The following is a 27,825-nucleotide window of genomic DNA, read 5'->3' as shown; positions in this document are numbered from 1 at the left end:
CCTATCTGCTATTGCAGCAGATAGGCGCTGCAATGTAGATTACAGTAACGTTTTTATTTTTAAAAAACGAGCATTTTTGGCCAAGTTATGACCATTTTTGTAGTTATGCAAATGAGGCTTGCAAAAGTCCAAGTGGGTGTGTTTAAAAGTAAAAGTCCAAGTGGGCGTGTATTATGTGCGTACATCGGGGCGTTTTTAATACTTTTACTAGCTGGGCGCTCTGAAGAGAAGTATCATCCACTTCTCTTCAGAACGCCCAGCTTCTGGCAGTGCAGATCTGTGACGTCACTCACAGGTCCTGCATCGTGTCGGCCACATCGGCACCAGAGGCTTCAGTTGATTCTGCAGCAGCATCGGCGTTAGCAGGTAAGTCGATGTAGCTACTTACCTGCAAACGCTGATGCTGCTGCAGAATCAACTGTAGCCTCTGGTGCCGATGTGGCCGACACGATGCAGGACCTGTGAGTGACGTCACAGATCTGCACTGCCAGAAGCTGGGCGTTCTGAAGAGAAGTGGATGATACTTCTCTTCAGAGCGCCCAGCTAGTAAAAGTATTAAAAACGCCCCGATGTACGCACATAATACACGCCCACTTGGACTTTTACTTTTAAACACACCCACTTGGACTTTTGCAAGCCTCATTTGCATAACTACAAAAATGGTCATAACTTGGCCAAAAATGCTCGTTTTTTAAAAATAAAAACGTTACTGTAATCTACATTGCAGCGCCTATCTGCTGCAATAGCAGATAGGGGTTGCAAAATCTGGTGACAGAGCCTCTTTAAGATTTCGAGGCTGTCGCTTGGCAACTCGGATCTTCAGCTCCCTCCATAAGTTTTCGATGGGATTAAGGTCTGGAGACTGGCTAGGCCACTCCATGACCTTAATGTGCTTCTTTTTGAGCCACTCCTTTGTTGCCTTGGCTGTATGTTTCGGGTCATTGTTGTGCTGGAAGACCCAGCCACGAGCCATTTTTAATGTCCTGGTGGAGGGAAGGAGGTTGTCACTCAGGATTTGATGGTACATGGCTCCATCCATTCTCCCATTGATGCGGTGAAGTAGTCCTGTGCCCTTAGCAGAGAAACACCCCCAAAACAATGTTTCCACCTCCATGCTTGACAGTGGGGACGGTGTTCTTTGGGTCATAGGCAGCATTTCTCTTCCTCCAAACACGGCGAGTTGAGTTAATGCCAAAGAGCTCAATTTTAGTCTCATCTGACCACAGCACCTTCTCCCAATCACTCTCAGAATCATCCAGATGTTCATTTGCAAACTTCAGACGGGCCTGTACATGTGCCTTCTTGAGCAGGGGGACCTTGCGGGCACTGCAGGATTTTAATCCATTACGGCGTAATGTGTTACCAATGGTTTTCTTGGTGACTGTGGTCCCAGCTGCCTTGAGATCATTAACAAGTTCCCCCCGTGTAGTTTTTGGCTGAGCTCTCACCTTCCTCAGGATCAAGGATACCCCACGAGGTGAGATTTTGCATGGAGCCCCAGATCGATGTCGATTGACAGTCATTTTGTATGTCTTCCATTTTCTTACTATTGCACCAACAGTTGTCTCCTTCTCACCCAGCGTCTTACTTATGGTTTTGTAGCGCATTCCAGCCTTGTGCAGGTCTATGATCTTGTCCCGGACATCCTTAGAAAGCTCTTTGGTCTTGCCCATGTTGTAGAGGTTAGAGTCAGACTGATTAATTGAGTCTGTGGACAGGAGTCTTTTATACAGGTGACCATGTAAGACAGCTGTCTTTAATGCAGGCACCAAGTTGATTTGGAGCGTGTAACTGGTCTGGAGGAGGCTGAACTCTTAATGGTTGGTAGGGGATCAAATACTTATTTCTCTGTGCACAATGCAAATAAATATATATCATTTTGACTATGTGATTTTCTTTATTTTTTTTAATATAATCTATCTCTCACTGGTAAAATTAACCTAGCCTAAAAATTCTAGACTGTTCATGACTTTGACAGTGGGCAAACTTACAAAATCAGCAAGGGATCAAATACTTATTTCCTCCACTGTATATATAAACTTAAAAGTGCTGTTTAAAAGGTAGACATACTATATTTTATCTATATGTATATTATTCCCGTAACAAGAAACACCTCTCATATTGCCTTAATAGTAATCTTTATTCTCAGATCACCCAATTTTGAAGTCCTCTAGGGTTTTAATGTACGAACTAAATGCACTTAAAAAAAAAACTGATAACCAATTTGGTTCATAGCAGGTGTATACACTTGCTATTCCCTGCCAAGTAAAAACCTATTAATGTCCGGTCATCTGATTTATTTTGCTGCCGGCTGAATGAAATAAACACTAGTAAACCTTATTTTTCCATTGCACAGTTTATAGGGAATTCTCCTATTACAATATGGCCCTCTTCCAAAGCTGCAGGGTAAACCGAGGGAAAAAGTAGCAAGTCTAAACAAGTCTTACATTAATGAGTCTATCAGAGAGACAGCTAGAAATGCAACAATAACACTACTGTCCGTAAACTGCTAGGCTCAAACAGACGTGGCTGGAACGAAAGCTGCAATCTGATACGAAGGCTCCAGCAGCCAGTCAAATAAAAAATGTCACCTGTAGACTAATCAAAGAATTCACGTCAAGACACGTCATTGTATATGGATATAATGGCAAGAGTATATTTATTTCATGTTGCTTATATAGTGCCAACATATTCTGCAGCGCTGTACGGAGATTTTCATCACTCACATCTATCCATGTCCAAGTGGAGCTCACAACCTAAATTCCCAATCTCAAAAAACACACATATACGGATGTATCTTGACTCGCAGTGTGATATCACACAACAAAAGCCATTGAAAAGGTCAAGTTAAAGTTGCTTGACACTGTATTTATGGTGTTAAATGTCAAGATAAAGATGGCTACATCTGTACACTTTAGAGCCAATTTCATTGGAAGCAAACTAGCCTTTATATTTTGGTATGCCCGCCACTATACTGGTTCCAACATCTGTTAGCAGCTGTAAAACAATGTACAAAAACAGCATCTGGTGCCACCATGTTGTCCGGCTAAGTGCGGTTGTCTCTGTAGCAGAAAGCGCAGCTAGTGGGATGGTTCACACCAATATACAGGGTGTTGTTGGTGTTGGTGATATTAACTTCCTGTTTGTGGCACATTAGTATATGGGAGGGGGGAAACTTTTCAAGCTGGGTGTTGACCATGGCGGCCATTTTGAAGTCGGCCATTTTGTATCCAACTTTAGTTTTTTCAATGGGAAGAGGGTCATGTGACACATCAAACTCATCGAGAATTTCACAAGAAAAACAATGGGGTCCATAATTTTAACGTTACTTTATTCTTTCATGAGTTATTTACAAGTTTCTGACTACTTATAAAATGTGTTCAAAGTGCTGCCCATTGTGTTGGATTGTCAATGCAACCCTCTTCTCCCACTCTTCACACACTGATAGCAAAACCGCAGAAGAAATGCTAGCACAGGCTTCCAGTATCCGTAGTTTCAGTTGCTGCACATCTCGTATCTTCACAGCATAGACAATTGCCTTCAGATGACCCCAAAGATAAAAGTCTAAGGGGGTCAGATCGGGAGGCATTTCTTCAGTGTGTGAAGAGTGGGAGAAGAGGGTTGCATTGACAATCCAACACAATGGGCAGCATATTTTATAAGTGGTCAGAAACTTGTAAATAACTCATGAAAGAATAAAGTAACGTTAAAACCAAGCACACCATTGTTTTTCTTGTGAAATTCTCGATAAGTTTGATGTGTCACATGACCCTCTTCCCATTGAAAAAAAATAAAGTTGGATACAAAATGGCCGACTTCAAAATGGCCACCATGGTCAACACCCAGCTTGAAAAGTTTCCCCCCTCCCATATACTAATGTGCCACAAACAGGAAGTTAATATCACCAACCATTCCCATTTTATTTAGGTGTATCCATATAAATGGCCCACCCTGTAGTGCCTTCCAGCAAGAAATATAGGAGTGTGAGTTAATGTAACAAAATTCCTAATCTGCACTTCCTCTGGATGAACGTCTTCGTGTCCTACAGTTCCCAACCAAGGTAACAGCCACATATGAGTTTGTTCGTACCACGTGTGACTTCATCTAGATCTTCTCAAAATAGAAAAATATACTTAGAACTCAACTGCCTATCAGGATAATTGGCACTAGTGTCCATGCATGATGCGCAGAAGGATTGTAAACTCCAGTGGACGTGCTGAAGACTATGCCATCGATAAAAAGAAAAAATTAATTCTTGTTAAATTCATAATTGTGTTGGACATTAAAACATGGGCTTTAGCACCCAGAGAGGTTATGCCAGGAGCCAATGTAACTTTTTTTTTTAATACGTAACGGTTTTCACGTTATTTTTATTACAAATTTTACAAAAAAGGATTTTAGTATGTCGTATTTTCCTTAAAATACATTTCCTGCATTCAATGGGATCCATTGAGAAGGCAAATATTAAGATACGGAGCATAGCGGTTTCTTCAGATATCTCTTAAACATACCTTTAATGTTAATGTTGACATTATTGGAAGCCGTCAGTCCCTTTTTGTTGTGTGCTTCACAACTATATGTTGCAGCTTGATCCAAACCTGTCACAGATTAATAAATAAAGCAAAAACAGCCTTGAAATTCTTGAAATAATTCATTGTTATAAAGATCACGGTGTCACATTTTAGACAATGAAGATCATTCATACATAAGAGACTGAAACACAGCCATTTTCAGCCTTGTTGCTCTTGACCGGCCACATTTGACATAAATGATACTTTTAGGCTAAAGCATGGAACATTTTTGTGAGCGGTGGTATCACCGTAAGCGACTAAAGCAGCCTGAGATGTTATTAATAAAAAATAAAAAAAAGCAAAAAGATATAGTAAGCTACAAATTCATCAACCCGTTTTATTTGCTTTGTGGGAAACTTTGCCATGTAATACATACGGTTCGAAGATACAACACAAAAGGACTACAGATGACCGGTTAGGTATTCAGTCTATGGTTCTTTTGCCGACCGGTTTTCAAATTACTCACTCACGTTATCGTGAGGGTTTGTGTTTTTTTTTCTGGAGTGCACCTAAGCATGCCCGCACACTAGCAGACTATAGCAGAAGACTATATCAGTCATGGTTCAAACTAGTTCTTTAAAGTAACACTTCAGGAAAAGCTTATACACTGTGTTATGCCTAGTGCAGGGCCTAAGAGGGTGGTGTATGACACAAAGAGATACCGGATTTTTCAGTAAGAAAAAAAATATTTCTTAAAAAGTACCTGCGTCTTAGTCCGGAGTCATACCCAACCGTCCTAGATACAGTGGGACAGTTCCGGATTCCAGGCGGTGTCCCACTGTCTCGGGCGACTGGTGGTATGTCCCGGTGTCAACTGCATCTGCAACCTCAACACGCAGATACACTTAAACCTAATGCTGGAGCACGGAGCCGTTCCAGCATTCACTGTGTAGCGCTGGGCGTGAGCAGCTCGGCACACACAGGTGCGATGCAGTGACATCATCGCTCTTGTCTGCGCCGAGCCACTAATTGCACAGACCGGATTATCCTGTGTGGGGCCAGCTATAATGGCATTATCCTGTGTGCGGCCAGCTATAATGGCATCCTGTATCGGGCCACCTATAATTGCATCCTGTATGGAGCCGTGTGTGTGTGTGTGGGGGGGTGTGTGTGTGTGTGTGTGTGTGTGTGGGGCCATGTGTGTGTGTGGGGGAGTGTGTGTGTATGTGTGGGGCCACGTGCGTGTGGGGGGGCGTGTGTGTGGGGGTGAGTGTGGTGTGTGTGTGTGGGGCCATGTGTCTGGGGGTGAGTGTGTGTATGTATGTGTTGGCCATGTGGGGGGGGGGGGGGAGTGTATGTGTGTGTGTGTCAGGTGCATCTTGTAGTCCAAAAAATATGGTAATTCCTGTCAAACATCTCCCCGCCCCCATACATCAAAAAATTCCTTTAATAAACTGTGGAAGATCCTCTGCTGTCTTTGGGGTGTCCTTCATCTTTCCCCCAGCAGATACATTTTAGATATTATAGGAAGAAACACCAGCAAATGAATTGTGAATCCAACTCGTATACTTATCAGCACGAGAGCGTTTTCATAAACTCAATGACATAAAACATTTTAAGCTCCAGTACATGCTGTGCTTTTAGTGAATGTTTACCCTTCTAATAGCGGTCTGGAGCGCAGAAATCCAGCCAAGAGTAGAGCATGGCTGATATATTGTAATTCTTTTAGTAACTGGGGGATAATTCCAAGTGATAAACATTTATATTAGAAGATTTTTTTTGTAAGTAACAGAGCACATCTACTATTCAGACTTCCTAATATACATTACCAGTGGTCCTCTTGTTTTTTTCTGCAGAATATATGCATGGCTTGCTATGGATGTAAAAATAAATAGAAGTATCCAAACAATAGAATCCCTTTAATATGCTACACGGGACTCCAAAAATAACTTTCCAGTCAATGTTTCTTCTTGTTATAGGCAGTAAATGCCGAGCAGATTTTCTAAGTAGCTTAAATTATAAATGCTTGAAAATTGTGAAAGATTAGATGCGAACGTGAAAAAACATAATCACATGAGAGGAGTGCACTCTAATACTTAAAGGAAGTCGGAAAATGTCAAGGAAAGCTGCATTTTCTTACAAAGGGAATTCTGCCATACACTCCGCCTAGCCTATTTTAAAGTGAACCATGTGTCTAGACCCATCAAAAGCAGACGTTTAGTGGACCAATTCATAAGACATTATTATCTTTGCTAAGTCACTTAATGAAAAATAATAATGTAATACTGGTTTATAATATATGCCAGGTTTGTATTTTCAACCAGCCCAAAAAAGGATTATTTCCCGAGTATAGGCCAGAGCTGCCTATACGCAGGTAGGTGTCTGAGGATACTTTTCCTAACTAAAGTGCCAGCTCCAAGTGTATGTGAACCCTTGGGAACAGAGTCACGGGGGTCCCTTTGTAAGCCTACCTTTGACTAGACAAGTGAAGACAATGTTTACCTAGATTGCCATGGGCCCCCCAATCCTTGTGGATTATGGTATTTCTTCAAGTTTGCCTGATGCCGATCCTGGCCCAAGACAGCATCCCGGTACGCTACATTCTAGGAGCGCAACCTTTGGCATCTTAAAGGGATTGTATGGGATTAGGACAGACACATCGCCACACCTGTTCGTAGTCTGTTTCTGGTATTGCAGCAAGAGAAAAGTAACCTCTTACTACTAGTCGCTCATACGCCCGCTCCTCTCCTCCCCTTGTAGATAGTGCCACACAGCCCCTTGTAGGTAGTGCCACACAGCCCCTTGTAGGTAGCGCCACACAGCCCCCTTGTAGGTAGCGCCACACAGCCCCCTTGTAGGTAGCGCCACACAGTCCCCTTGTAGATAGCGCCACACAGCCCCCTTGTAGCTAGCGCCACACAGCCCCCTTGTAGCTAGCGCCACACAGCCCCCTTGTAGCTAGCGCCACACAGCCCCCTTGTAGATAGCGCCACACAGCCCCCCTTGTAGGTAGCGCCACACAGCCCTCTTGTAGATAGCGCCACCCAGCCCCCCTTGTAGGTAGCGCCACACAGCCCACAGCCCCCTTGTTTGTAGTGCCACACAGCCCCGTTGTTGGTAGTGCCACACAGCCCACAGCCCCCTTGTAGGTAGTGCCACATAGCCCCCCTTGTAGGTAGTGCCACACAGCCCACCTTGTTGGTAGTGCCACACAGCCCACAGCCACCTTGTTGGTAGTGCCACACAGCCCACTTGTTGGTAGTGCCACACAGCCCACTTGTTGGTAGTGCCACACAGCCCACTTGTTGGTAGTGCCACACAGCCCACTTGTTGGTAGTGCCACACAGCTCCCTTGTAGGAAGTGGCACACAGCCCACAGCTCCCTTGTAGGAAGTGGCACACAGCCCACAGCTCCCTTGTAGGAAGTGGCACACAGCCCACAGCCCCCTTGTAGGAAGTGGCACACAGCCCCCTTGTAGGAAGTGGCACACAGCTCCCTTGTAGGAAGTGGCACACAGCCCCCTTGTAGGTAGTGCCACACAGCTCCCTCGTAGGTAGTGCCACACAGCCCCCTTGTAGGTAGCGCTCCCCTTCCTGTAGATAGTGCCACTGTAGTTCCCTGAAGGAGCGGAATCCCCGTGTGGCCGGGGTTTCTGCTCCTGGAGCGCTCCGCTTGATGTGTCTGTCCATATATGGATAGTGACATTAGGGACAACTCCTGAAGCAGAATCCCCGTCCACAGCGTTGCTGATGCGGTGACCATTTATGGACAGTGACGTCATTGGCTTCTCCTGGAGTGGTATGCCCGGTCACCGAGTCGGCAATTCTGTGGACGGGAATCCTGCTTTAGGAGTTTCCCCTGATGTCACTGTCCATATATGGACAGAGACATCAAGCGGAGCTCTCCAGGAGCGGAATCCCCAGCCACACGGGGATTCCGCTCCTTCAGGGAGCTAAAGTGGCGCTAGTAGATAGCATATTAGGGAGATATCTCCCTGCTTTGCTATAGTGCCGTCGCTGCAGCAGCCCCAGCGGCTGCTAGCTGCACCGCCACCCATGGGCGGCCAGGCACAGTCGCCCTCATGCCCGATGACGCCGCTAGCAGCCGCTATGGCTGCTACATTGGTGGCGATGCTACAGAGTGAAGAAGCGCCCGGGCAGAAAGGCGACTGCTGAGTCGCCGGGCCCGGGCGCTTATGAAATAAGCAGGGGAAAGGAGCCAGTGCAGTGCCCCCTTCCACCTGTTGGAGTGATGTACCCCGTGCAAAGGCACAGGTGGCACACCCCTAAGGCCAGCCCTGAACATAATCCACAGTGGTCAACATAGAATATAATGATTTACATACCGGCCCATACTGGAGATTACAATCGCATTTTACTATCTCATTGAAACCCAAACACAGTCGGGATAATTTAATAGGAGCCAATTAATTTAACTGTATGTAGTTGGAGTGTGGGAGGAGGACAAAGTATTTGAAGTTAACCCACATAAGGACATACTGAATATACAAGACCCAGGGCTCCCCTAGTTAGGTTTGAACTCAGAATCTCGTGGGAACAATTGTAACCACAGATAACATGTGAATGCAGCTGGATGTATGTGACAAAGCATTAAACAGAGCTGGCACAACTTGTGTTATTTCACCGTGTGTGACATTAATTTATACGCTTGCCTTAGGATCAAGTGAATTTAAATTAAAACTATTACTTACATAGCCATACAGCTCTTTTACTGCACATCAGTGCTCTTGGTAGTTTTATAAAGCATCACCTTGAGGGGTTATAGTAGTTAAATTTTTTTACCACATCTGTAAAAAAAAATTAGGCTCTGTTCACACTTGCATTGTGGTTTCGGTTTATAACCATTCTGCACTATTCTACCCATAAAATCTAAAGAAACTGTTGATCGGAGACTTTGACGGTAGTATGAACAGAGACTTTTGGCAACTAGATTAAACCCCCTTCACATCGTGTTAGTGTCCTTAGTTTATCATGTATATCGGGAAAGCTCCAGATGTACAAAATAAACGTGTTCATAGGGCATCATTAGTCCAGACGGAGACTAAAAGAGTGTCCTTTAGGTCTACATCGTTCTGGTATACATCAGAATACCTTTTTGAAGAATGGAATAGTGCAGTAGACTATGCTTTTCCATCCTGAGAGTATACGCTTTTTTAACATGGAAGCCCATGGGTAACAGATAATAATAATAATAATAATCTTTATTTATATAGCGCCAACATATTACGCAGCACTTTACAATGTAGAGGGAACATGAAAACAATATCAGACATTACATAGTGACAAAGTTAATTTACAATTCAAACCTGGGGAGTGAGGACCCTGCTCGCAAGAGCTTACAATCTATGAGGACATAAGGGAGACACAAAGTGTAATAGTGTTTGTTCTGTACAATGGTCCGGCCATTTTTATACACATGCGGTGGTATCATAAAGCTGCATGAGCCGGTCACCAGCCACTATCCGTGTATGACGGACATGAAGAGAAGGAGTGTGAGGGAATCTTATTCTGATGACTAATCTAAATGGAGGGCCATGAAAAGGAGTCAGATTAGGGAATTTTATAGGCCTGTCTAAATAGATGTGTTTTCAGGGCACGTTTAAAACTGTGGATATTGGGAATTAATCTGATTGTCTGGGGTAGCACATTCCAGAGGACGGGTGCAGCACGAGAGAAATCCTGGAGACGGTAGTGGGAGGTTCGGATTATGGAGGATTTTAATCTAAGGTCGTTGGCAGAACGTAGAGCCCGAGTAGCGTGGTAGACAGAGATGAGGGAGGAGATGTAAGGAGGTGCAGCACTGTGGAGAGCTTTGTGGGTGAGAGTAATAAGTTTGAATTTTATTCGGAAGGGGATGGGCAACCAGTGCAGTGACTGGCACAGATTAGAGGCGTTGGTGTAGCGGTTGGTCATAAAGATGAGCCTGGCTGCTGCATTGAGGATAGATTGGAGAGGGGAGAGTTTAGTGAGGGGAAGACCGACTAGTAATGAGTTACAGTAGTCAAGACGAGAGTGAATCAGAGCAACAATGAGAGTTTTGGCAGTTTCCTCCGTAAGAAAAGAGCGGATTCTGGAGATGTTTTTTAGGTGAAAATGACAGGAGCGTGAAAGTGATTGTATGTGAGGAGTAAAGGAAAGATCTGAGTCAAAAATAACCCCGAGACAGCGGGCGTGCTGCTTAGGAGTTATGATAGTGCCACACACAGAGATAGAGACATCAGGTTTAGGGAGGTTAGTAGATGGTTGGAACACAAGGAGCTCAGTTTTAGAAAGATTCAGTTTCAGATAGAGAGAGGACATGATGTTAGAGACAGCGGACAGACAATCACTGGTGTTCTGTATTAGAGCAGGGGTGATGTCACGGGAAGAGGTATATAATTGGGTGTCATCAGCGTAGAGATGGTACTGGAAGCCAAATCTGCTGATGGTTTGTCCAATAGGAGCTGTGTAGAGAGAAAAGAGGAGTGGACCTAGGACTGATCCCTGAGGAACCCCGATATCAAGGGGAAGAGGAGAAGAAGTGGAACCAGCAAATGACACACTGAATGAGCGGTCAGAGAGATAGGAGGAAAACCAAGAGAGAGCCGCGTCCTTGAGGCCAATAGAGTGGAGCATGTTAAGTAGGAGTTTGTGGTCTACAGTGTCAAAGGCTGCAGAGAGATCCAAAAGAATCAGGAGAGAGGATTTACCGTCCGATTTAGCCGCCAAGAGATCATTTGAGACTTTAGTAAGGGCAGTTTCTGTGGAGTGTAGAGTGCGGAAACCAGATTGTAAGGGGTCAAGAATGGAGTTAGCAGAGAGATAGCGGATAAGGCGAGAGTAGACCAAGCGTTCCAGGAGTTTGGAGATGAAGGGCAGATTAGAGACTGGTCGGTAGTTGGTAGCGCTGGATGGGTCAAGTGTTGGTTTTTTCAATAATGGGTTTATAATGGCATGTTTAAAAGCGGAGGGAAAGATACCAGAGGAAAGAGAGAGGTTAAATATTTTAGTGAGGTGACTAGTGACAGCTGGGGAGAGGGACTGGAGGAGGTGTGAGGGGACAGGATCACTAGGGCAGGTAGTAGGACGAGAAGAAGAGAGGAGCCTCGAGACTTCTTCTTCAGTTATTGGGTCAAATGCTGAGAGTGAAGAAGAGGGAGTGTGGGGGGGAAGGGGATCTTCAGTTATTGGGTCAAATGCTCAGAGTGAAGAAGAGGGAGTGTGGGGGGGAAGGGGATCGATGTTACTAGGGGACTGGGAGAGAATATCATGCCGGATGTTGTCAATTTTAACTTTAAAATAATTGGCCAGGTCTTCAGCACTGAGATCTGTGATTGGTGTCTGCACTTTAGGACTAAGGAGGGAGTGAAAAGTATCAAAGAGGCGTTTTGGATTATTAGATAGTGTGGAGATGAGAGAAGTGAAGTAGATTTGTTTGGCGCGGTGAAGGGCAGAGTTGTAAGTTTTGAGCATAAATTTGTAATGGAGGAAATCTGCATCCAAATGCGATTTTCTCCACAGTCGTTCGGCACATCTCAAGCACCGCTGAAGAAAGCGGGATTGAGGCGTGTGCCAGGGTTGTCGTCGTCTTTGTCGGGTGGTTCGGAGTGTAGGGGGGGCTGCTTCATCCAATGCATTTTTTGAGAGTGTTGTTATAAAGTTTGGCAGCCAGATTGGGACAGGAGAGGGAAGAGATAGGGGACAATGAGGACTGTAGACTGTCTATGAATTTCACAGTGTTAATGGCATGTAGATTTCTGTATGTCTGATACGTAGGGATGACCTGAGGAGGCAGAGAATATTTGATAGTAAAGCAGAGAAGATTGTGGTCAGAAAGCGGGAGAGGAGAGTTAATAAAGTCAGAAACTGAGCAGAGCCGGAAGAAGACAAGGTCAAGTGAATGCCCGTCTTCATGTGTAGGAGAGTTAGTAAGTTGTGACAGACCGAGGGACGAGGTTAAAGATAGAAACTGGGAGGCAGATGAGGAGATTGGGTTATCAATGGGGATGTTGAAGTCACCCATGATGAGAGTGGGTGTTTCAGAGGATAGAAATTGTGGAAGCCAGGCAGCAAAATGGTCCAGGAATTGGCGGGGTGAGCCCGGTGGGCGGTAGACAACTGCCACTCGGAGGGGAAAAGGGTGAAAGAGTCTGAGGGTGTGGACTTCAAAAGAGGGAAATGTGAGTGAGGGGACCGGGGGAATGACCTGGAAAGTGCAGTGTGGGGAAAGAAGTATACCTACTCCTCCACCCTGCCTGTTCTCAGGTCTGGGGGCATGAGAGAACTGGAGACCACCATAAGATAGAGCAGCAGGGGAAGCAGTGTCAGACAGGTGTAGCCATGTTTCTGTAAGAGCCAGAAGGTTGAGAGAGTTAGAAAGGAATAAGTCATGAATAAAGGTGAGTTTGTTGCACACGGACCGAGAGTTCCAGAGAGCACAGTTAAAAGAGACAGGAGAAGACGTACAAGGAATGGTAAGAAGATTTGCAGGGTTTCTATGTGTGGCAGGTAAGTGGTTGAGCTTGGCAGAAGAAAAGGGAGGCCCAGGGTTGGGAGAGATGTCCCCTGCAGCTAATAGCAGGAGAATGGAGAGTGACAGCAGATGGTTCTGTGATTTATGAGAGCGTTTTTTATGTTGGGCAGTGGGATGAGATGGGTTAAGTTGACTGAGGAAAGTGAATAGTGAATGGGAGCTGTACATGGGTGAGGCCAGGATAGAAGGACTGATGCGGACTGTGTTTGGGCAAGTCTTAAATGGGCGATAGGTATGGCATCCATCACAGGCATACGTTAAACGTATATGTTGGAAAGGTCACGACAATACTGTCCATATATGTACAGTAATATCCAATATACAGTAGCTTCCCAATGCCGAAGTCCCCGAGCAGAGCATCGGAAGCACTGTGCCCACAGACTTTGGCCCTGGGGAAGCTCCTGACATCACTGTCCATATATGGACAGTGACTTCAGGAGTTTCCCCAGGCGATGTTACCCACTGTATACTATATGTCGGGAATCCTCCCAATGTATGTTATGTTTGCACAAATTAAAATTTTTATTAAAGTGAAAAGTTATCGATAAGCCATCTTATTCTTTGTTTTTCTTTCTATATCAGCGACTTATGGTCTTGATCTAGGAATCACAGAAGCCATTTTTTTAATTTTTTTGCATCTATCATATAATTTTGAGTCACACAAGCTTTACAGAAGTCCACTATTCTCTCTGAAGCACCTCATGTTAGATTTTACTCTGAATGCAATGCAGTGCCTGACCTATGGTTGATCGTAGAAAATCTAGAAAAATACAGAGAGAGAAGTTTTTACAAAAAAAACAAAAACATAGTATTTACTACAGTGTCTGGAGGGATCTCTCTACATCATGTTCTATGGAAATAGTCTGAAGCTCTTAAAGTTTCACCATACAAATTTCTGCCTGAAGGAGCTGTCAGTAGATAACAGGCTGCTGTGTTATCACCCCTTAATTCTAGGGGATTTCTTAAATGTTTCACAGGTTCTCTGGTTTTGGGCATACGTGTATATTATGAAATATACAGTACTTTCTGGCGTATATAGCATTCTCTTTTATGTCATACTTACCCAATACATAAAGTACAGCTGGTGACACTTCTGGAAGATCATTGATTCGTTTACTATTTTTATACCAGTAAATCTCCACAGGTTCAGGGGGTCCAACAGCCTCACAGGTGAGATTGAATGGCGTGTTCCTAGTGACATTTAAAATCTCTGGTTGTTGAATGAAATGTGGAAGGCCTAAATAAAAAAGGGCAAATAAAATGAGTGCAAATATCTATTATTTCTCTTTCTATAGTAAGACACGTAATGGAAAACTTTTTGAAGAAAAATATTTCCATGAGGGTATGTTCACACGGCTTAGAAAAATAGATCTGAAAATACGGAGCTGTTTTCAGGCGAAAACAGCTCTTGAGTTTCAGACGTTTTTGTAAGTACTCGCGTTTTTCGCGGCGTATTTTACGGACGTTATTGGAGCTGTTTTTCAATGGAGTCAATGAAAAACGGCTCCAAAAACGTCTACAGCGACGCGTAAAAGAACACCTCGTGGGAACAGAACATCGTAAATCCATTGCAAGCAATGGGCAGATGTTTTGTAGGCGTAATGGAGCGTTTTTTTAGGTGTAATTCAAGGTGTAAAACGCCCAAATTACGTCTGAAAACAGTGCGTGTGAACATACCCTAAGGCTGGGTTCACACGACCACATTAACGTCCGTAATGGACGGACGTTTTTCGGCCGCAAGTCCCGGACCGAACTCAGTGCAGGGAGCCGGGCTCCTAGCATCATAGTTATGTACGACGCTAGGAGTCCCTGCCTCTCCGTGGAACTGCTGTCCCGTACTGAAAACATGATTACAGTACGGGACAGTTGTCCTGCAGAGAGGCAGGGACTCCTAGCATCGTACATAACTATGATGCTAGGAGCCCGGCTCCCTGCACGGAGTTTGGTCCGGGACTTCCGGCCGAAATACGTCCGTCCATTACGGACGTTAATGTGGTCGTGTGAACCCAGCCTTAGTCTGTAGGTGGGTGACATTCAGTTGACACAAGCATTCATTGCACCACTGAGAGATATTCAACATTACTGGTCACATGATAAGCAGAGGGGATCCACCACTTGGATCAATGATCCACATGTCCCAATAATCCCAAGATCATACATTATATCAGTCGCTGCATTCTTGACTACATATTCCAGTTATTAATATTCCATTTTGTGGTTATTGCTGTTTCTTATCAAGTATATAAAGAGTATAAACACTTCTCCCAGTTTGAAGATGTGAATATGTCCGGATTGTGAAAAATCCCACTGTGAGTAAAGGTTACACACACACACACACACACACACACACACACACACACACACACACAAATATACTATATATATATATATATATATATATATATCACATGTCTTACCTTCGACTTGGATGTAGATAGGATCTGAAACTATTTCTTCATCCTCAATAGTTAATTTGCAGGTATATGTGCCATTGTCTGACCTTTGTACATCTGTAATGCTTAATCCAAAAGAATAAAACATCATTAACCAAATTTTTTTTTAGAGAAGCAGAATGACATAGTAATCCTTAGTGAGTAACTGAACATACGAATACATCAATTCCACTTTGAATTGCTTCGGATACTGCTCTTCATGCGCCAGTTTGGGTAACATTAAAGGTATTTTTTGTGGGGTCCATAGGGGTTGTCTCTTACCTTACCCCACATAGTAGTAAATGGGTAAGGCAGCTGCATTAGATGCCATCAGATATTAGGTTACATGCCACTGGTTGTTCTTGGCATGTGCCACCATCTGGGGCCACAGGCCAGAAGTAGTCGCATATTTTCATGAACTGGTCAGATATCATATTTTTCAATGCCAAACTGTAGTCATATTTACACAAGTAATGTAGAATGAGCTTAATAGAAGGATACACTCCAATAATCCATATTTATAAGTCTCACCTGCATAAAGATTTCATACTGGTCATCACACCATCCGGGATTTCAAAAGAATGGACAGTGATGCGATCGGAATGGGAGATCAACTGTCCATTCTTCCACCAGGTTATCTGTTCTCCACTTTGCAGATTAGGAACTTCAATTGAACAATTGAACTTGACATCTTTGTGCTCAGAAAGAGCAATATTGCGCACTGTAGGGATAAATTTGATCTGTCGGGAAGGCGGAGTTAATCGAATGTTTGGAGTTGGACTGGATCCTATGTCTTCAAGAAAGTGCTGATCAAGTCTGTGATCTTCATCTTCTGACAGTAAAGTAGGTGTATGGAGTTCCTCGCTTTCTCCTACTATGTAGTTATCTGTACAATGAAATGACATATATGAGTAATGTTGGTGAAGGTCAATACTTGAAGATTCCGTTTGTCCAATTTGCATCCAAAATTGAACAATGTTTAATATAGAAGAAATCTTGAAACACAAAACATCACAATTATAAAATTCCAATTTTTAATATCCAAATTATTTCAAAAGTTCTTGCTTATGTAAATGTACATTTTTTTAAGTGGGAATAAAAGGAACAGGTATGTTGAAATCCAACATGCTTCATTCTTTTTTTGCCATAAATCGGGAAACAAAAGTCGGGAGACCCCTAAACACACAAAGTAGTCATTTGGTCTTGCTGAAATCGGTGGGTTCGGACGACTTTCATCTAGTGTATAGGCACTTTAAAAAAGGTATCTTGCACACAGCAGCATTTTGCATACTATGAAGTCTTGTTCATATTATGCAAGAAAAAAAAAAATTGTTATACATAGCTAGTTCTATCCATGGTTTTTATTTATTTTCTGTGCCATTTTTTCTAGCGGATGTCAAATTTTAAGCTAAAATCACAGTTTAGAATGCGATACTCTGATGTGATTTACATTATTTCCCAGTTCTAGGAACAAAACGAAGTATAGGAGCTGCACCGTAGCATGAAAATGTGGGTGCTATCCTCAAGGGAAACTTGACGTGAGACCCCAAACAAGTGCAACCACAATCCAAAAGAAGAGGCAGCAATCCAGTGGTATAAAAATCCAAAATGTATTCACCCAGCATACAGGCCTGTATGCTGGGTGAATACATTTTGGATTTTTATACCACTGGAGTGCTGCCTCTTCTTTTGAATTGTGATTTCCCAGTTCTAGTAACTGCTTCTTAAAAAAAAATGCAGTCAATGGTGTCAAAACCACACAAACTAATATGTGCTTTTTTGCAGTGTGACAGTGGTGCAGCACCGCAATGCATGAGTACACCCCAAGGCCACGTTCAGAGGTGGAGGATTTGTTGTGGATTTTCAGTGTGAATTCTGCATTGCAAATCTACAGCAAATTACATGTAGGACATGTAGAACATGCTTTCAAAAATGAAAAAAAATAAAAAATGTAAATTAATTAAAAAATATTACCCAGTTACTGTTAGAAGCAAAAATTAAAAATATATGATGTGTAGTCCACTGAAAACAACCCTGCCAGCCCCCCAAACCAAATGATACTCATATACAAACCAAATACATTTTTTATAGCTCTCTACTCCCATTTGACAAGGCTTGAATGTCTTTCCAAACAATCTCCAGGAACAAGGTACTCTCAAAAATGCAGCATCCAAGCCATTCCATGTTGGAGGTCATCCACCCTTCCCAGGGTCACTCACCTTTCCCAGAATCTGATATAAATGGCTGAACAGAATTTGAAACAACTGAAATAAGGAGGACAACTCCGAAGTGATTTACTGATATTTATATGGTCCTATAATATCTGTTCTTTGTTTCACTTCTGGCATTAGAAAACTTGCCACGCATGTATAACAACATGTTGTTTAATGACTAAATGAGATCAACCAAAGATAATGCACAGAAGAAAACAAATATATGCTTTAGTGACCTTCCCTTCCCAGGTATCAATCACTGATGTTGAAATCATACGTCTTGAAGGCCAAAGGTAACGCATCAGCTTCCTTCAAAGCACGTGGCTAGCCCAGATTATGAGCAATAACAGGGGAGCAGTGACCTGGATTTTCAGTGTAGGGTTGAGCACAGAAAGACTAGATTGTAACATTGCTGTATCACGATACTGCCTATCTAGTGAAAACACTTCCGCAGTCAGTCTTGGCGCTGGTTAGTCTATTTAGCAGATTCTGAGGGACCGCTGGTTTTCACACTTTAGCTGCAGCGAAGACCAGATCCCTGTACAGGGATTCATCTCCAGGTTGCATCTGCAGAGTAGCCGCTGACAGATGGAGCATACGGGCAAGAGTAAACCAAACAAGCATAGGGTCAATACCGGGTAATAAGAAGAGAGTACGTCAAAGCCAGAGAATATGCAAAAACAAGAGACAAGCAGGAGAGTAGTCATGAAATGGTCTGAGGTCATACATCGTAGCAAACATTAGGGAGAAAGCAAAAGCAAGTCGGGTAAACGAGCAGGGTTGCCAACGTCCGTAAATTTACGGACAGTCTGCAAAAATAGGTGTTTTTTCTGCCGTCCGTAGGGTCCGGCAGAAAAAAGCGTCGTCCGGGATTTTTCCTTAGTAACCCGTAACTTTGCACTGCGCATGCGCCAAAATGTACATGTGCAGCGCAAAGGAAGGGTAGGACGCGGCCGGGCATATTTTTAGGTTCCTCTTGACTTCTGAAAATAAGCAGATCGCTGCTAAGTGAGGTCGGTACTGGGAGGTGACTAAGGTAGTGACTGGACTGGTCTACTCCCGGCCAGTCACCGACCCCAGTCAGAAGTGGAACTCCTCCGCTGGACCGCATGACCTCCTCGGCTCCTGCTAATGGTGAGTCATGTTAGGCAGAGCAGAGAGTGGTAGCGGTAGGCTACCACTACCGCTCTCAGCTTTCTTTGCAGTGCGGCACTATCTACAAGGGGGGGGGGGCTGCGTGGCGCCATCTACAAGGGGGGGGCTGCGTGGCGCCATCTACAAGGGGGGGGGCTGCGTGGCGCCATCTACAAGGGGGGCTGCGTGGCGCCATCTACAAGGGGGGCTGCGTGGCGCCATCTACAAGGGGGGCTGCGTGGCGCCATCTACAAGGGGGGCTGCGTGGCGCCATCTACAAGGGGGGCTGCGTGGCGCCATCTACAAGGGGGGCTGCGTGGCGCCATCTACAAGGGGGGCTGCGTGGCGCCATCTACAAGGGGGGCTGCGTGGCGCCATCTACAAGGGGGGCTGCGTGGCGCCATCTACAAGGGGGGCTGCGTGGCGCCATCTACAAGGGGGGCTGCGTGGCGCCATCTACAAGGGGGGCTGCGTGGCGCCATCTACAAGGGGGGCTGCGTGGCGCCATCTACAAGGGTGGCTGCGTGGCGCCATCTACAAGGGGGGCTGCGTGGCGCCATCTACAGAATGAAAAAAGGCATGCAAATAATGTACCCTAGAATTGTTTTTGAGGACATAAACACTATCTGTGGCACCGGTCCTGAAAAAGTGGCTACTGTAGTGACCACTGTGTGCATAACTTCTATTTAACTTCACAAAAGAAAAAAACCACCACCTGTTTGTCACTACATGAAAAGGTTTTTCCTTTTATATTAGTAATCGTTGTCCCAGGGTTTTCAGGAAGGCAGATTTCAGATCTTATCTACAATTTTTTATTTGGAAATGCATGCACAATGAAATAATGACGTAGTGACTTGCATTTACATACACAACTACTTTCAGCCTCTTGAGAATCACAACTTTTCCAGCATGCAGATTTTTAAATTGTGGCTTTCATTAACCAGCACATTATTACACAAGTAATAAGAATAGCTCATAATAATAATAATAAATAAAATGCCTTCATAGAGTGAATGTCATGTTAGAAACTCAAGAATTATCTGTGAGGATGACTTTTTGAGTCTCTATTATTTGTGTATCTACAGTGGTCTTAGATCCTCATGTATGAGCTGCAGACATCTCCCTCTTCCGAATTCATTAACTGGCAGTTGTTATCATTGTCTTCCATGTTACAGCTATCTTGGAGCTGCTATTCGGACCCGGTCACTGTTTTTACAAGCCTCCTAGCTCACATCACACTTGCCACTCCTTCCCAAATGCGTAACTTGAAGCTGCTGGGCCCCAATGCAAAATCTTTGAGATGGCCATCCACCATGTGAAATTTAGATACTGGTGTCTTCTTAAGTGGTAAAGACTATAAAAATGGAGGCACACTAAGTAGGCTGTACAAAATATTCCTTAACCCCTTAGTGACCAGCCTAGTCGCATTCAAAGAGCTATAACTTTTTATTTTTCCGTCGACATAGCTGTATGAGGACTTGTTTTTTTGCTGGATTAGTTATACTTTTTAATGACACTATTTTAGGGTACACATTATTTTTTTATTAACTTAACTTTTTTGGGGGGGAGGTAGAAAACCCCCCCTGAAATTCAGCCATTGTTCTATGCGTTTTAAAATCACGCCATTCACTGTGCGGCATAAATAACCCGTTACCTTTATTCTATGGGTCGGTACGATTACGACAATACCACATATGTATAGGTTTTTTTATGTTTTACGACTTTTGCACAATAAAAACACTTTTGAATTAAAATTTGTTTTTGCATCGTCGCTTTCCAAGAGGCGTAATTTTTATTTTTTTCCGTCAATGATTGCTTGTTTTTTGCAGGGCAAAACGTAGTTTTGATTGGTACTGTTTTGGGGTACAAGCGACTTATTGATTAACTACTATTATAATTTTTTTGGGGGGTAATGGAAAAAAATAGCTATTTCGCCATTGTTTTTTGCGTTAAATTTTTTTACGGTGTTCACCTTGCGGTTTAAGTTACATATTAAATTTATTGTTTGTGTCTTGACGGTCGTGGCGATACCATATATGTGTACTTTTATTTATTTTTTACACTTTTACTAAATAAAACCACTTATGTGAAAAAAAGTATTTATTTTTTTACTGTAATTTTTATTTCACATTTATTACTTATTTTATTAGTCCCACTACTGGAGTTTAATATGCGATCTTTAGATCGCTGCTATAATGCTTTGGTATACCAGAGCATTATTGCCTGTCCTACTAGGCATATGCCTAGGGCAGACCTTTTATCAGGCCCCCGGCTGCCACGATACCCCATCGGAGGCCCGCGATTGCATATGAGGGCCGCCGATGGGTGACAAAGGGAGCTCCCTCACCCTGTAAACAAGTTAAATGCCGCAGTCGCTATTAACCGTGGCATTTAATGGGTTAAACGGCCGCGATCGAAGTAAACTTCAGGACTTCACAGGACACCAGTGCAGTACTTAGGCTGGGTTCACACGACCTATTTTCAGATGTAAACGAGGCGTATTATGCCTCGTTTTACGTCTGAAAATAGGGCTGCAATACGTCGGCAAACATCTGCCCATTCATTTGAATGGGTTTGCCGACGTACTGTGCAGACAACCTGTCATTTACGCGTCGTCGTTTGACAGCTGTCAAACGACGACGCGTAAAAATACAGCCTCCTCAAAAGAAGTGCAGGTGTAATGATGGGGGTAGGGAAAGAGACAAGTGAGCCCTAATCTACCCACCACTCAGTCCCTGCCTACTTGCAACGACCCGCCCTAGGCGACGGGGTACAACTGGGCGACGGTCAGCCCGACAGACAAAGGTACACAAAGCTAAGGGAAATGGGGCAGTTGCCCACGGAAACACCGTGAGCAACAAGAGTGGTGAACGAGCCGAGTCAAACCAGGAGTGTACGAGGTACCAACCGCAGAGCAGGAGAGTAGTCAGTAAGCCAGGGTCAGAATCAAGCAGGGTCAAATAGTTCAGAAGCTGCAGCAGAGCTAGCTCCGTCTGGCCAGGCTGTGATAGGCTCTCCCACTCCTAAGCCTGCCATCCTGAGTGGTGGAAGATGGAGTCAGTCTCACAGACATAGAAGCAGGTGCAGACTGATTACCTATGGGCGTATACACAGAAGCTGTGCCTGGCAGATCCTTTACAGCAGGACACTTCTTTCAGACGTAATTTGAGCCGTTCTTCATTGAACTCAATGAAGCACAGCTCAAAATTTACGGCTGTCAGAGAAGCCTCGCAAAATGCGAGGAGGAGCATTTACGTCTGAAACGAGGCAGCTGTTTTCTCCTGAAAACAGTCTGTCTTTTCAGACGTAAAAGCCTGCTACCGTGTGCACATACCCTTAGACTGCGTTAAAGTTTTATTACACCAATATACTTTACCACAACAACAATATTAAGAAGACAACAATTACTTCGACAATTGCCTCTTTTACTTGGGCCGGGAAAGCGACACATTTACCTGCACCCTCTCCTCTAGACCAAAAAGGCAAAGAAGGGGTGGGCTTGAGACCAAAAGACGAAGAACTGACAGATTTGAGCGGCGATACGCATGGGCTTTTTCGCTTACCCCCTTGTTTGTTAGCTGCCTTGGAGATTATATATTTATATTCTTATGTTTTTACTTCTAGTGTATGGAGGCCACATTGACCTAGCTTATTTAATTAATATTTATATAGTTATTATATTAGCACTTTTAACATTTACATGTAATATTTTGTGAGCATTTGCAGCTATATTCAATTTGTATTAGTGGCTGATACACTTGGAGGTTAATTATTTCTCACTGTGATATTGTAGGGTCGGTTGCTCTATGCGTACCTATATATTGAGAAAATATGTCTGGAGATTGAATCTTTTTTCTCCAGAGGTGACAAGCCTTCTTTACCTGTGGATCTGTGGAATAGCCAACCTCGGGATATGGTTACAGCAGCAACAGCAGATGAATCCACTTAATGGTAATGTAAATGTCGTTCACTGAATAGATAGATTGACTGCCTGATTAGAACGATTAAAATTGAATTTTATTAATATATTATAAAATATGGCTCATATAGCCCATAATGACATATATTCAGGCTCAGACAAGGTAGTCAGGGATAGGAGGTGGTGAGACTCTCCTCTTATAGTATACAGCCCTGACAGCAACTTGCTGAGAGAAAATAATTCCAGCCCACCGGGCTCACAACAAGTGGTCAGAGAGAAGAGTTAGTCCTGTTGACGGACTAATCTTGGACAATTCTCCGAACCACCGCTGCATTAATTAGGACAACCCTACGCGTTTCAATGTCACTGGTAGGTGTGACACATCATCAGGGATTGTTAAAGTTGATGCCGGTTAAGCACAATTTCGTGCTAACATTTATTTCTCCCGGCTCGTGCACGACTCTAATACAAATGGCGGCCATTTGTATTAGAGTCGTGCACGAGCCGGGAGAAATAAATGTTAGCACGAAATTGTGCTTAACCGGCATCAACTTTAACAATCCCTGATGATGTGTCACACCTACCAGTGACATTGAAACGCGTAGGGTTGTCCTAATTAATGCAGCGGTGGTTCGGAGAATTGTCCAAGATTAGTCCGTCAACAGGACTAACTCTTCTCTCTGACCACTTGTTGTGAGCCCGGTGGGCTGGAATTATTTTCTCTCAGCAAGTTGCTGTCAGGGCTGTATACTATAAGAGGAGAGTCTCACCACCTCCTATCCCTGACTACCTTGTCTGAGCCTGAATATATGTCATTATGGGCTATATGAGCCATATTTTATAATATATTAATAAAATTCAATTTTAATCGTTCTAATCAGGCAGTCAATCCAGCAACAGCAGATGCTTTAAAAAAAAAAAAAAAAAAGGCTTAGATCATTTCTTAGAGGCTCTGTCACCAGATTATAACTGCCCTATCTCAGTGGTTTTAATTTTGATGCTAATTCGTTTAATAGACAACTGGGTGTTTTTTACCTTTTTACCAACTGGGCGTTGTTAGGAGAAGTGTATAACGCTGACCAATCAGCATCATAGACTTCTCTACATTCAAGTCCATCTGTATTCACAGTTGTGAATCACATACGCTGTGCTGTCACATACATCCACATTACCGATGTGTCTTGAGAGTGAATAGACATTGCTTCCAGGCAGAATGCAATGTCTATTCACACTCCAGACACTTCAGTAATGTTTCTGTCGGACTTAATCACAACACAGCGTGATCTCGCGAGATCACGCTGTGAATGACAGCTCAGCGTAATCTCGCGAGATCACTGTGCGCTGTGTGAGTTAGTCTCACTGAAACTTTACCGAAGTGTCGGGAGTGTGAATAGACATCACATCCTGACTTGAGGCAATGGTTATTCACTATCAAGACACTTCGGTAAAGTTAATGTGGGTGTATGTGACTGCACAGCGTGATCTCACGAGACCATGCTGTGCTGCGAGTACTGCTAAAAATGAATTGAGAAGTGTAGGACGCTGATTGGTCAGCGTCATACACTTCTTTACAACGCCCAGTTGGTAAAAAGGTAAAAAACGCCCAGATGTCTATTAAGAAACTAATTAGAATAAAAATCTAAAATTATTTATAACTTGCTCAAAATTTATAGTTTTTCAACATAAAAACCACTGCTGTTATCTACATTACAGCGCCGATCAGATTACGTAGGAGATAGGGCACTTATAATCTGGTGTCAGTGCCTCTTTAAAACAAAATAATATCAGTGACTATGTAAATGTATAGAATTCTTGTTTTTAATATTAATCCAGTCGGATTGCCACCTGGTATAAGGAGGGAAAGGTTTCCTTTTTAGTTCAGATTGTTACACATCTTATGGATTTCTTCCCTTCCTCTAAATCCAAAGAGGTAAAACTAAGTTCTAAAGTTTACCCATATGCTCTCCTGTCCCTTGGTTGAACTTGATGGACATATGTATTTTTTCAACCGTACTAACTGTGTAACTATATTATTAATGGGATGGGCTGGATTTCCAAGTTCAGGAAATGCTGCAGATATTCTGTAGCGCATCCTTGGCATTTCTGCAGCAAAATCCGCACTGGTTATGTGCAGATTTTCCCCCCTTCTACATCCCCAGCATACGCTGATTTCTGTCCAGAAAATGTACAGCAGCGTGTGGATGAAATTTGTTCAAATCTCATGAACATGGCTTAAACTGTATTCTGATGGGGATTTTCTGCACGGAAAATCGGCAGCATTTCTGTCCCGTGTGAGACTATATTTTACATTAATCCGCTTACAGGTCTTTTGTATTGTTCCCAATCACGCAAAAGCATGTTTGCCGGCTGACCGAATCTTTTATGCTTGCTTGTCTGTAGCACATCTTCCTATCTAAACAGGGAACGTGCTCCCGACAAGAAAAATGTTTGGGGACAAATGATCCTATTAACGAGAGCTGGTCCCCATACATTCTGATCATTGCTCTGTCTAAATGGAGCAAACAAGTGATGATTTACATAACGTATTTCAGATCGGCGCTCCATTACTGGCCAGAAAATGGCCCCAACGCTAATGTTTAAATAGGAAAGAAATCGTCATAGACAACAGATACCACTCATTTACAAACCATTGCAGTGTGGGGAATCTTCATTCCTAGCTGCCTACACATCAAATACAAAAATAAGCAAAACTATTTTAAAAAGGGGTTTTCTGGGACTGTAATATTGATGGCTTATCCTTCGAATAGGTCGTCAACATCTGATCAGTAGGGGTCCCCTTCATTATGGCAATGTCTGGTAATGCAGCTTACAGCAGCTCAGTACTATTCAAGTAAATGGGACGGAGGTGAAGTACAAGGCAAAACCACAACTCCATTTTTCGATGATCGGCAGGGGGTGCTGAGAGTCAGACCCCCACCGATCAGATATAAGTCTCTAAAACCAGTTTGGACCCAGCCACTCTAAAGGTACTTTTACATGACCTACCTGGGCCGTGTTAACAAGTGACGATCAGTGAGACAGTTCGTTGATTGGCACTCGTTTGCTCCTTTCACAGGGAGCTATAGATGGGGGCAAGCGGTCGTTACTCCGATAGCTCGTCCCCAGCCATTATAATCATGTCGGCAGCACTTCTCAGTTTACACTGGTAGATGTGCTGCCGACAACGATAATATTTTCAGTATTTAAAACGATACAATCAGTTGATGAACGAGCAGTTTATTACGGTCATGGGGATACCAAATATTTGGGAGTTATGTCATGTAATACAGCTTTTAAAAAATAAGATAATGTTTGATTTTAAAGACAACGTGTGTGACTTTTTTTTACATTTATTTATTCTTTACAAGACTTTATTTTTCTTTTACACTTCTTTTGTTCCATAAGTGGACATCACTTTCTAACAACTACTTTTTTGCATACAATAGAATATTGTGTCTATGCATAAGAATAAAGGGAAATTACATGAGACAGCCATGGGGACCTCTCTATGATGAAACCACACCCAGTGATCACTGTTAAAATGGGGGCCCCTACCCTTGTACAGCGATGCAATTGCTGCGATCGTGGAACTGACAGGTTTAACTGCTGTCATGAGTTTTTTCTAATTCCAGCTGTTATGGCAGTAGCAGGGCTGTGTATACAGCTTTAAGTCTAGAATTTGAAGGGGATCTGTCACTAAAGCTGCCCATGTACATTAAATGAATGTCAGCGGATTCCAGGATCCACTGACAATCTTATGTGTATAAGGCTAACTGAACTGTTCACCGAATACCAGGGGAAGTCCGTACCAGGCACGTTGAAAACCATTGCATTACTTTATTTTTCTACCTGTAAAGGAAGATACAGATATTTCATGAATCAGTCATTATTTCCATTGACTTCTACAGGATGCCACCAATACACACGTAAAGCTGCAGTCAACCACAACTTCTTGCAGCGGACACTGACAACTATGGCACCACAGCTCCTACCAATATGCAGCATAACCAGTCGTCTCTTTGCTTTTCAAAAATGAAACATCAGTGTAATGCGAATATCCCACCACAATGGAAACATTTTAATGAAGCTCATATCTCCCAAGTGTCCCCAGAGTGCCCCCCACAATATCATGCCCCCATAGTGCCCCTCACACAGTATAATGCTCCCATAGTGCCTACCCAGACAGTATTATGCTCCCATAGGGTCTACCCAGACAGTATTATGCTCCCATAGGGTCTCCTAAAAATAATAAAATCAACTACTCACCTAGTCCCCTTCCAACTAAGAATGGAGGAGATCCTTTTTCAGGATGCATAGGTCGTCTGTTTCAAGTACTGTATCAGCTGTGCGTTGTTGTTCTTCCTGCACTTACTGTAGAAACATATGCTGGCCTGCGAGCCGATGTTTGTGCTGCTTATGTTTGCACTATCGTGATTGTGTTGTGGAAAATAAAATAATTTGTAAAAATTTGTAAAAACCTTTTGCAGGTCTCCTCTGGTTTGTGCTGTATGTAGCTCAGATGTGATGATGTCACTGCATTGCGCCCACCAGCGCCAAGCCACCCATGGCAGGTGTCACATAATGAATGGTGGAGCAGGGAGCGGAGGATGCAGACGCATGCTGCTAAACAAATCCATAGCATGCGCATTCTTTTCTAGATGTACACCCTTTTTTAATGTAGAAGGGGTGAAATCTGCAGTAAAATCCGAATGTAACAAATGCATATTTTGCTGCAGAAACCCTGTGGATATGCTTCGGAGTATCCACAGCATTTCCATCCTGCGTGAATTCAGCCTTAGGCCGGATTCACACGAGCGTGTGCGTTTTGCGCGCGCAAAAGGTCCATAAAAGCTCCGTGTGTCAGCAGAATATGATGCGTGGCTGCGTGATTTTATCGCAGCCGCCATCATTATGACACTCTGTTTTTATGTTTGTAAACAGAAAAGCACGTGGTGCTTTTCGGTTTTCATTCATAGTTTTGACTACTGTAGCGCGCATCACATGGAAGTGTGTCCGTGTGCAGTTTTCACGCACCCATTGACTTTAATGGGTGCGTGATGCGCGAAAAACGGGCAAATATAGG

The 27,825-nt window shown here is 43.4% G+C and overlaps 1 protein-coding gene across 2 annotated transcripts in view; it reads right to left on the bottom strand.

Annotated features, from left to right (window-relative positions):
• Nucleotides 1-27,825, bottom strand: part of MERTK (MER proto-oncogene, tyrosine kinase) — a 130,766-nt gene that overhangs the window by 77,462 nt on the left and 25,479 nt on the right. For both annotated transcript variants that reach the window (XM_075862899.1, XM_075862898.1), the window contains exons 2-5: nt 16,008-16,362; nt 15,462-15,562; nt 14,108-14,281; nt 4,512-4,598 (exon numbers count right to left, since the gene is read on the bottom strand). In XM_075862899.1, coding sequence (XP_075719014.1) covers nt 4,512-4,598; nt 14,108-14,281; nt 15,462-15,562; nt 16,008-16,362 — 717 coding nt within the window. The remainder of the gene's footprint in view (nt 1-4,511; nt 4,599-14,107; nt 14,282-15,461; nt 15,563-16,007; nt 16,363-27,825) is intronic.

The sequence above is a fragment of the Rhinoderma darwinii genome, chromosome 4, assembly GCF_050947455.1.
Source record: "Rhinoderma darwinii isolate aRhiDar2 chromosome 4, aRhiDar2.hap1, whole genome shotgun sequence".
Classification (NCBI taxonomy): Eukaryota; Metazoa; Chordata; class Amphibia; order Anura; family Rhinodermatidae; genus Rhinoderma; species Rhinoderma darwinii.
The sequence above is the reverse complement of the archived record's forward strand: the minus strand, read 5'-3'. Positions and strand labels throughout refer to the sequence as shown.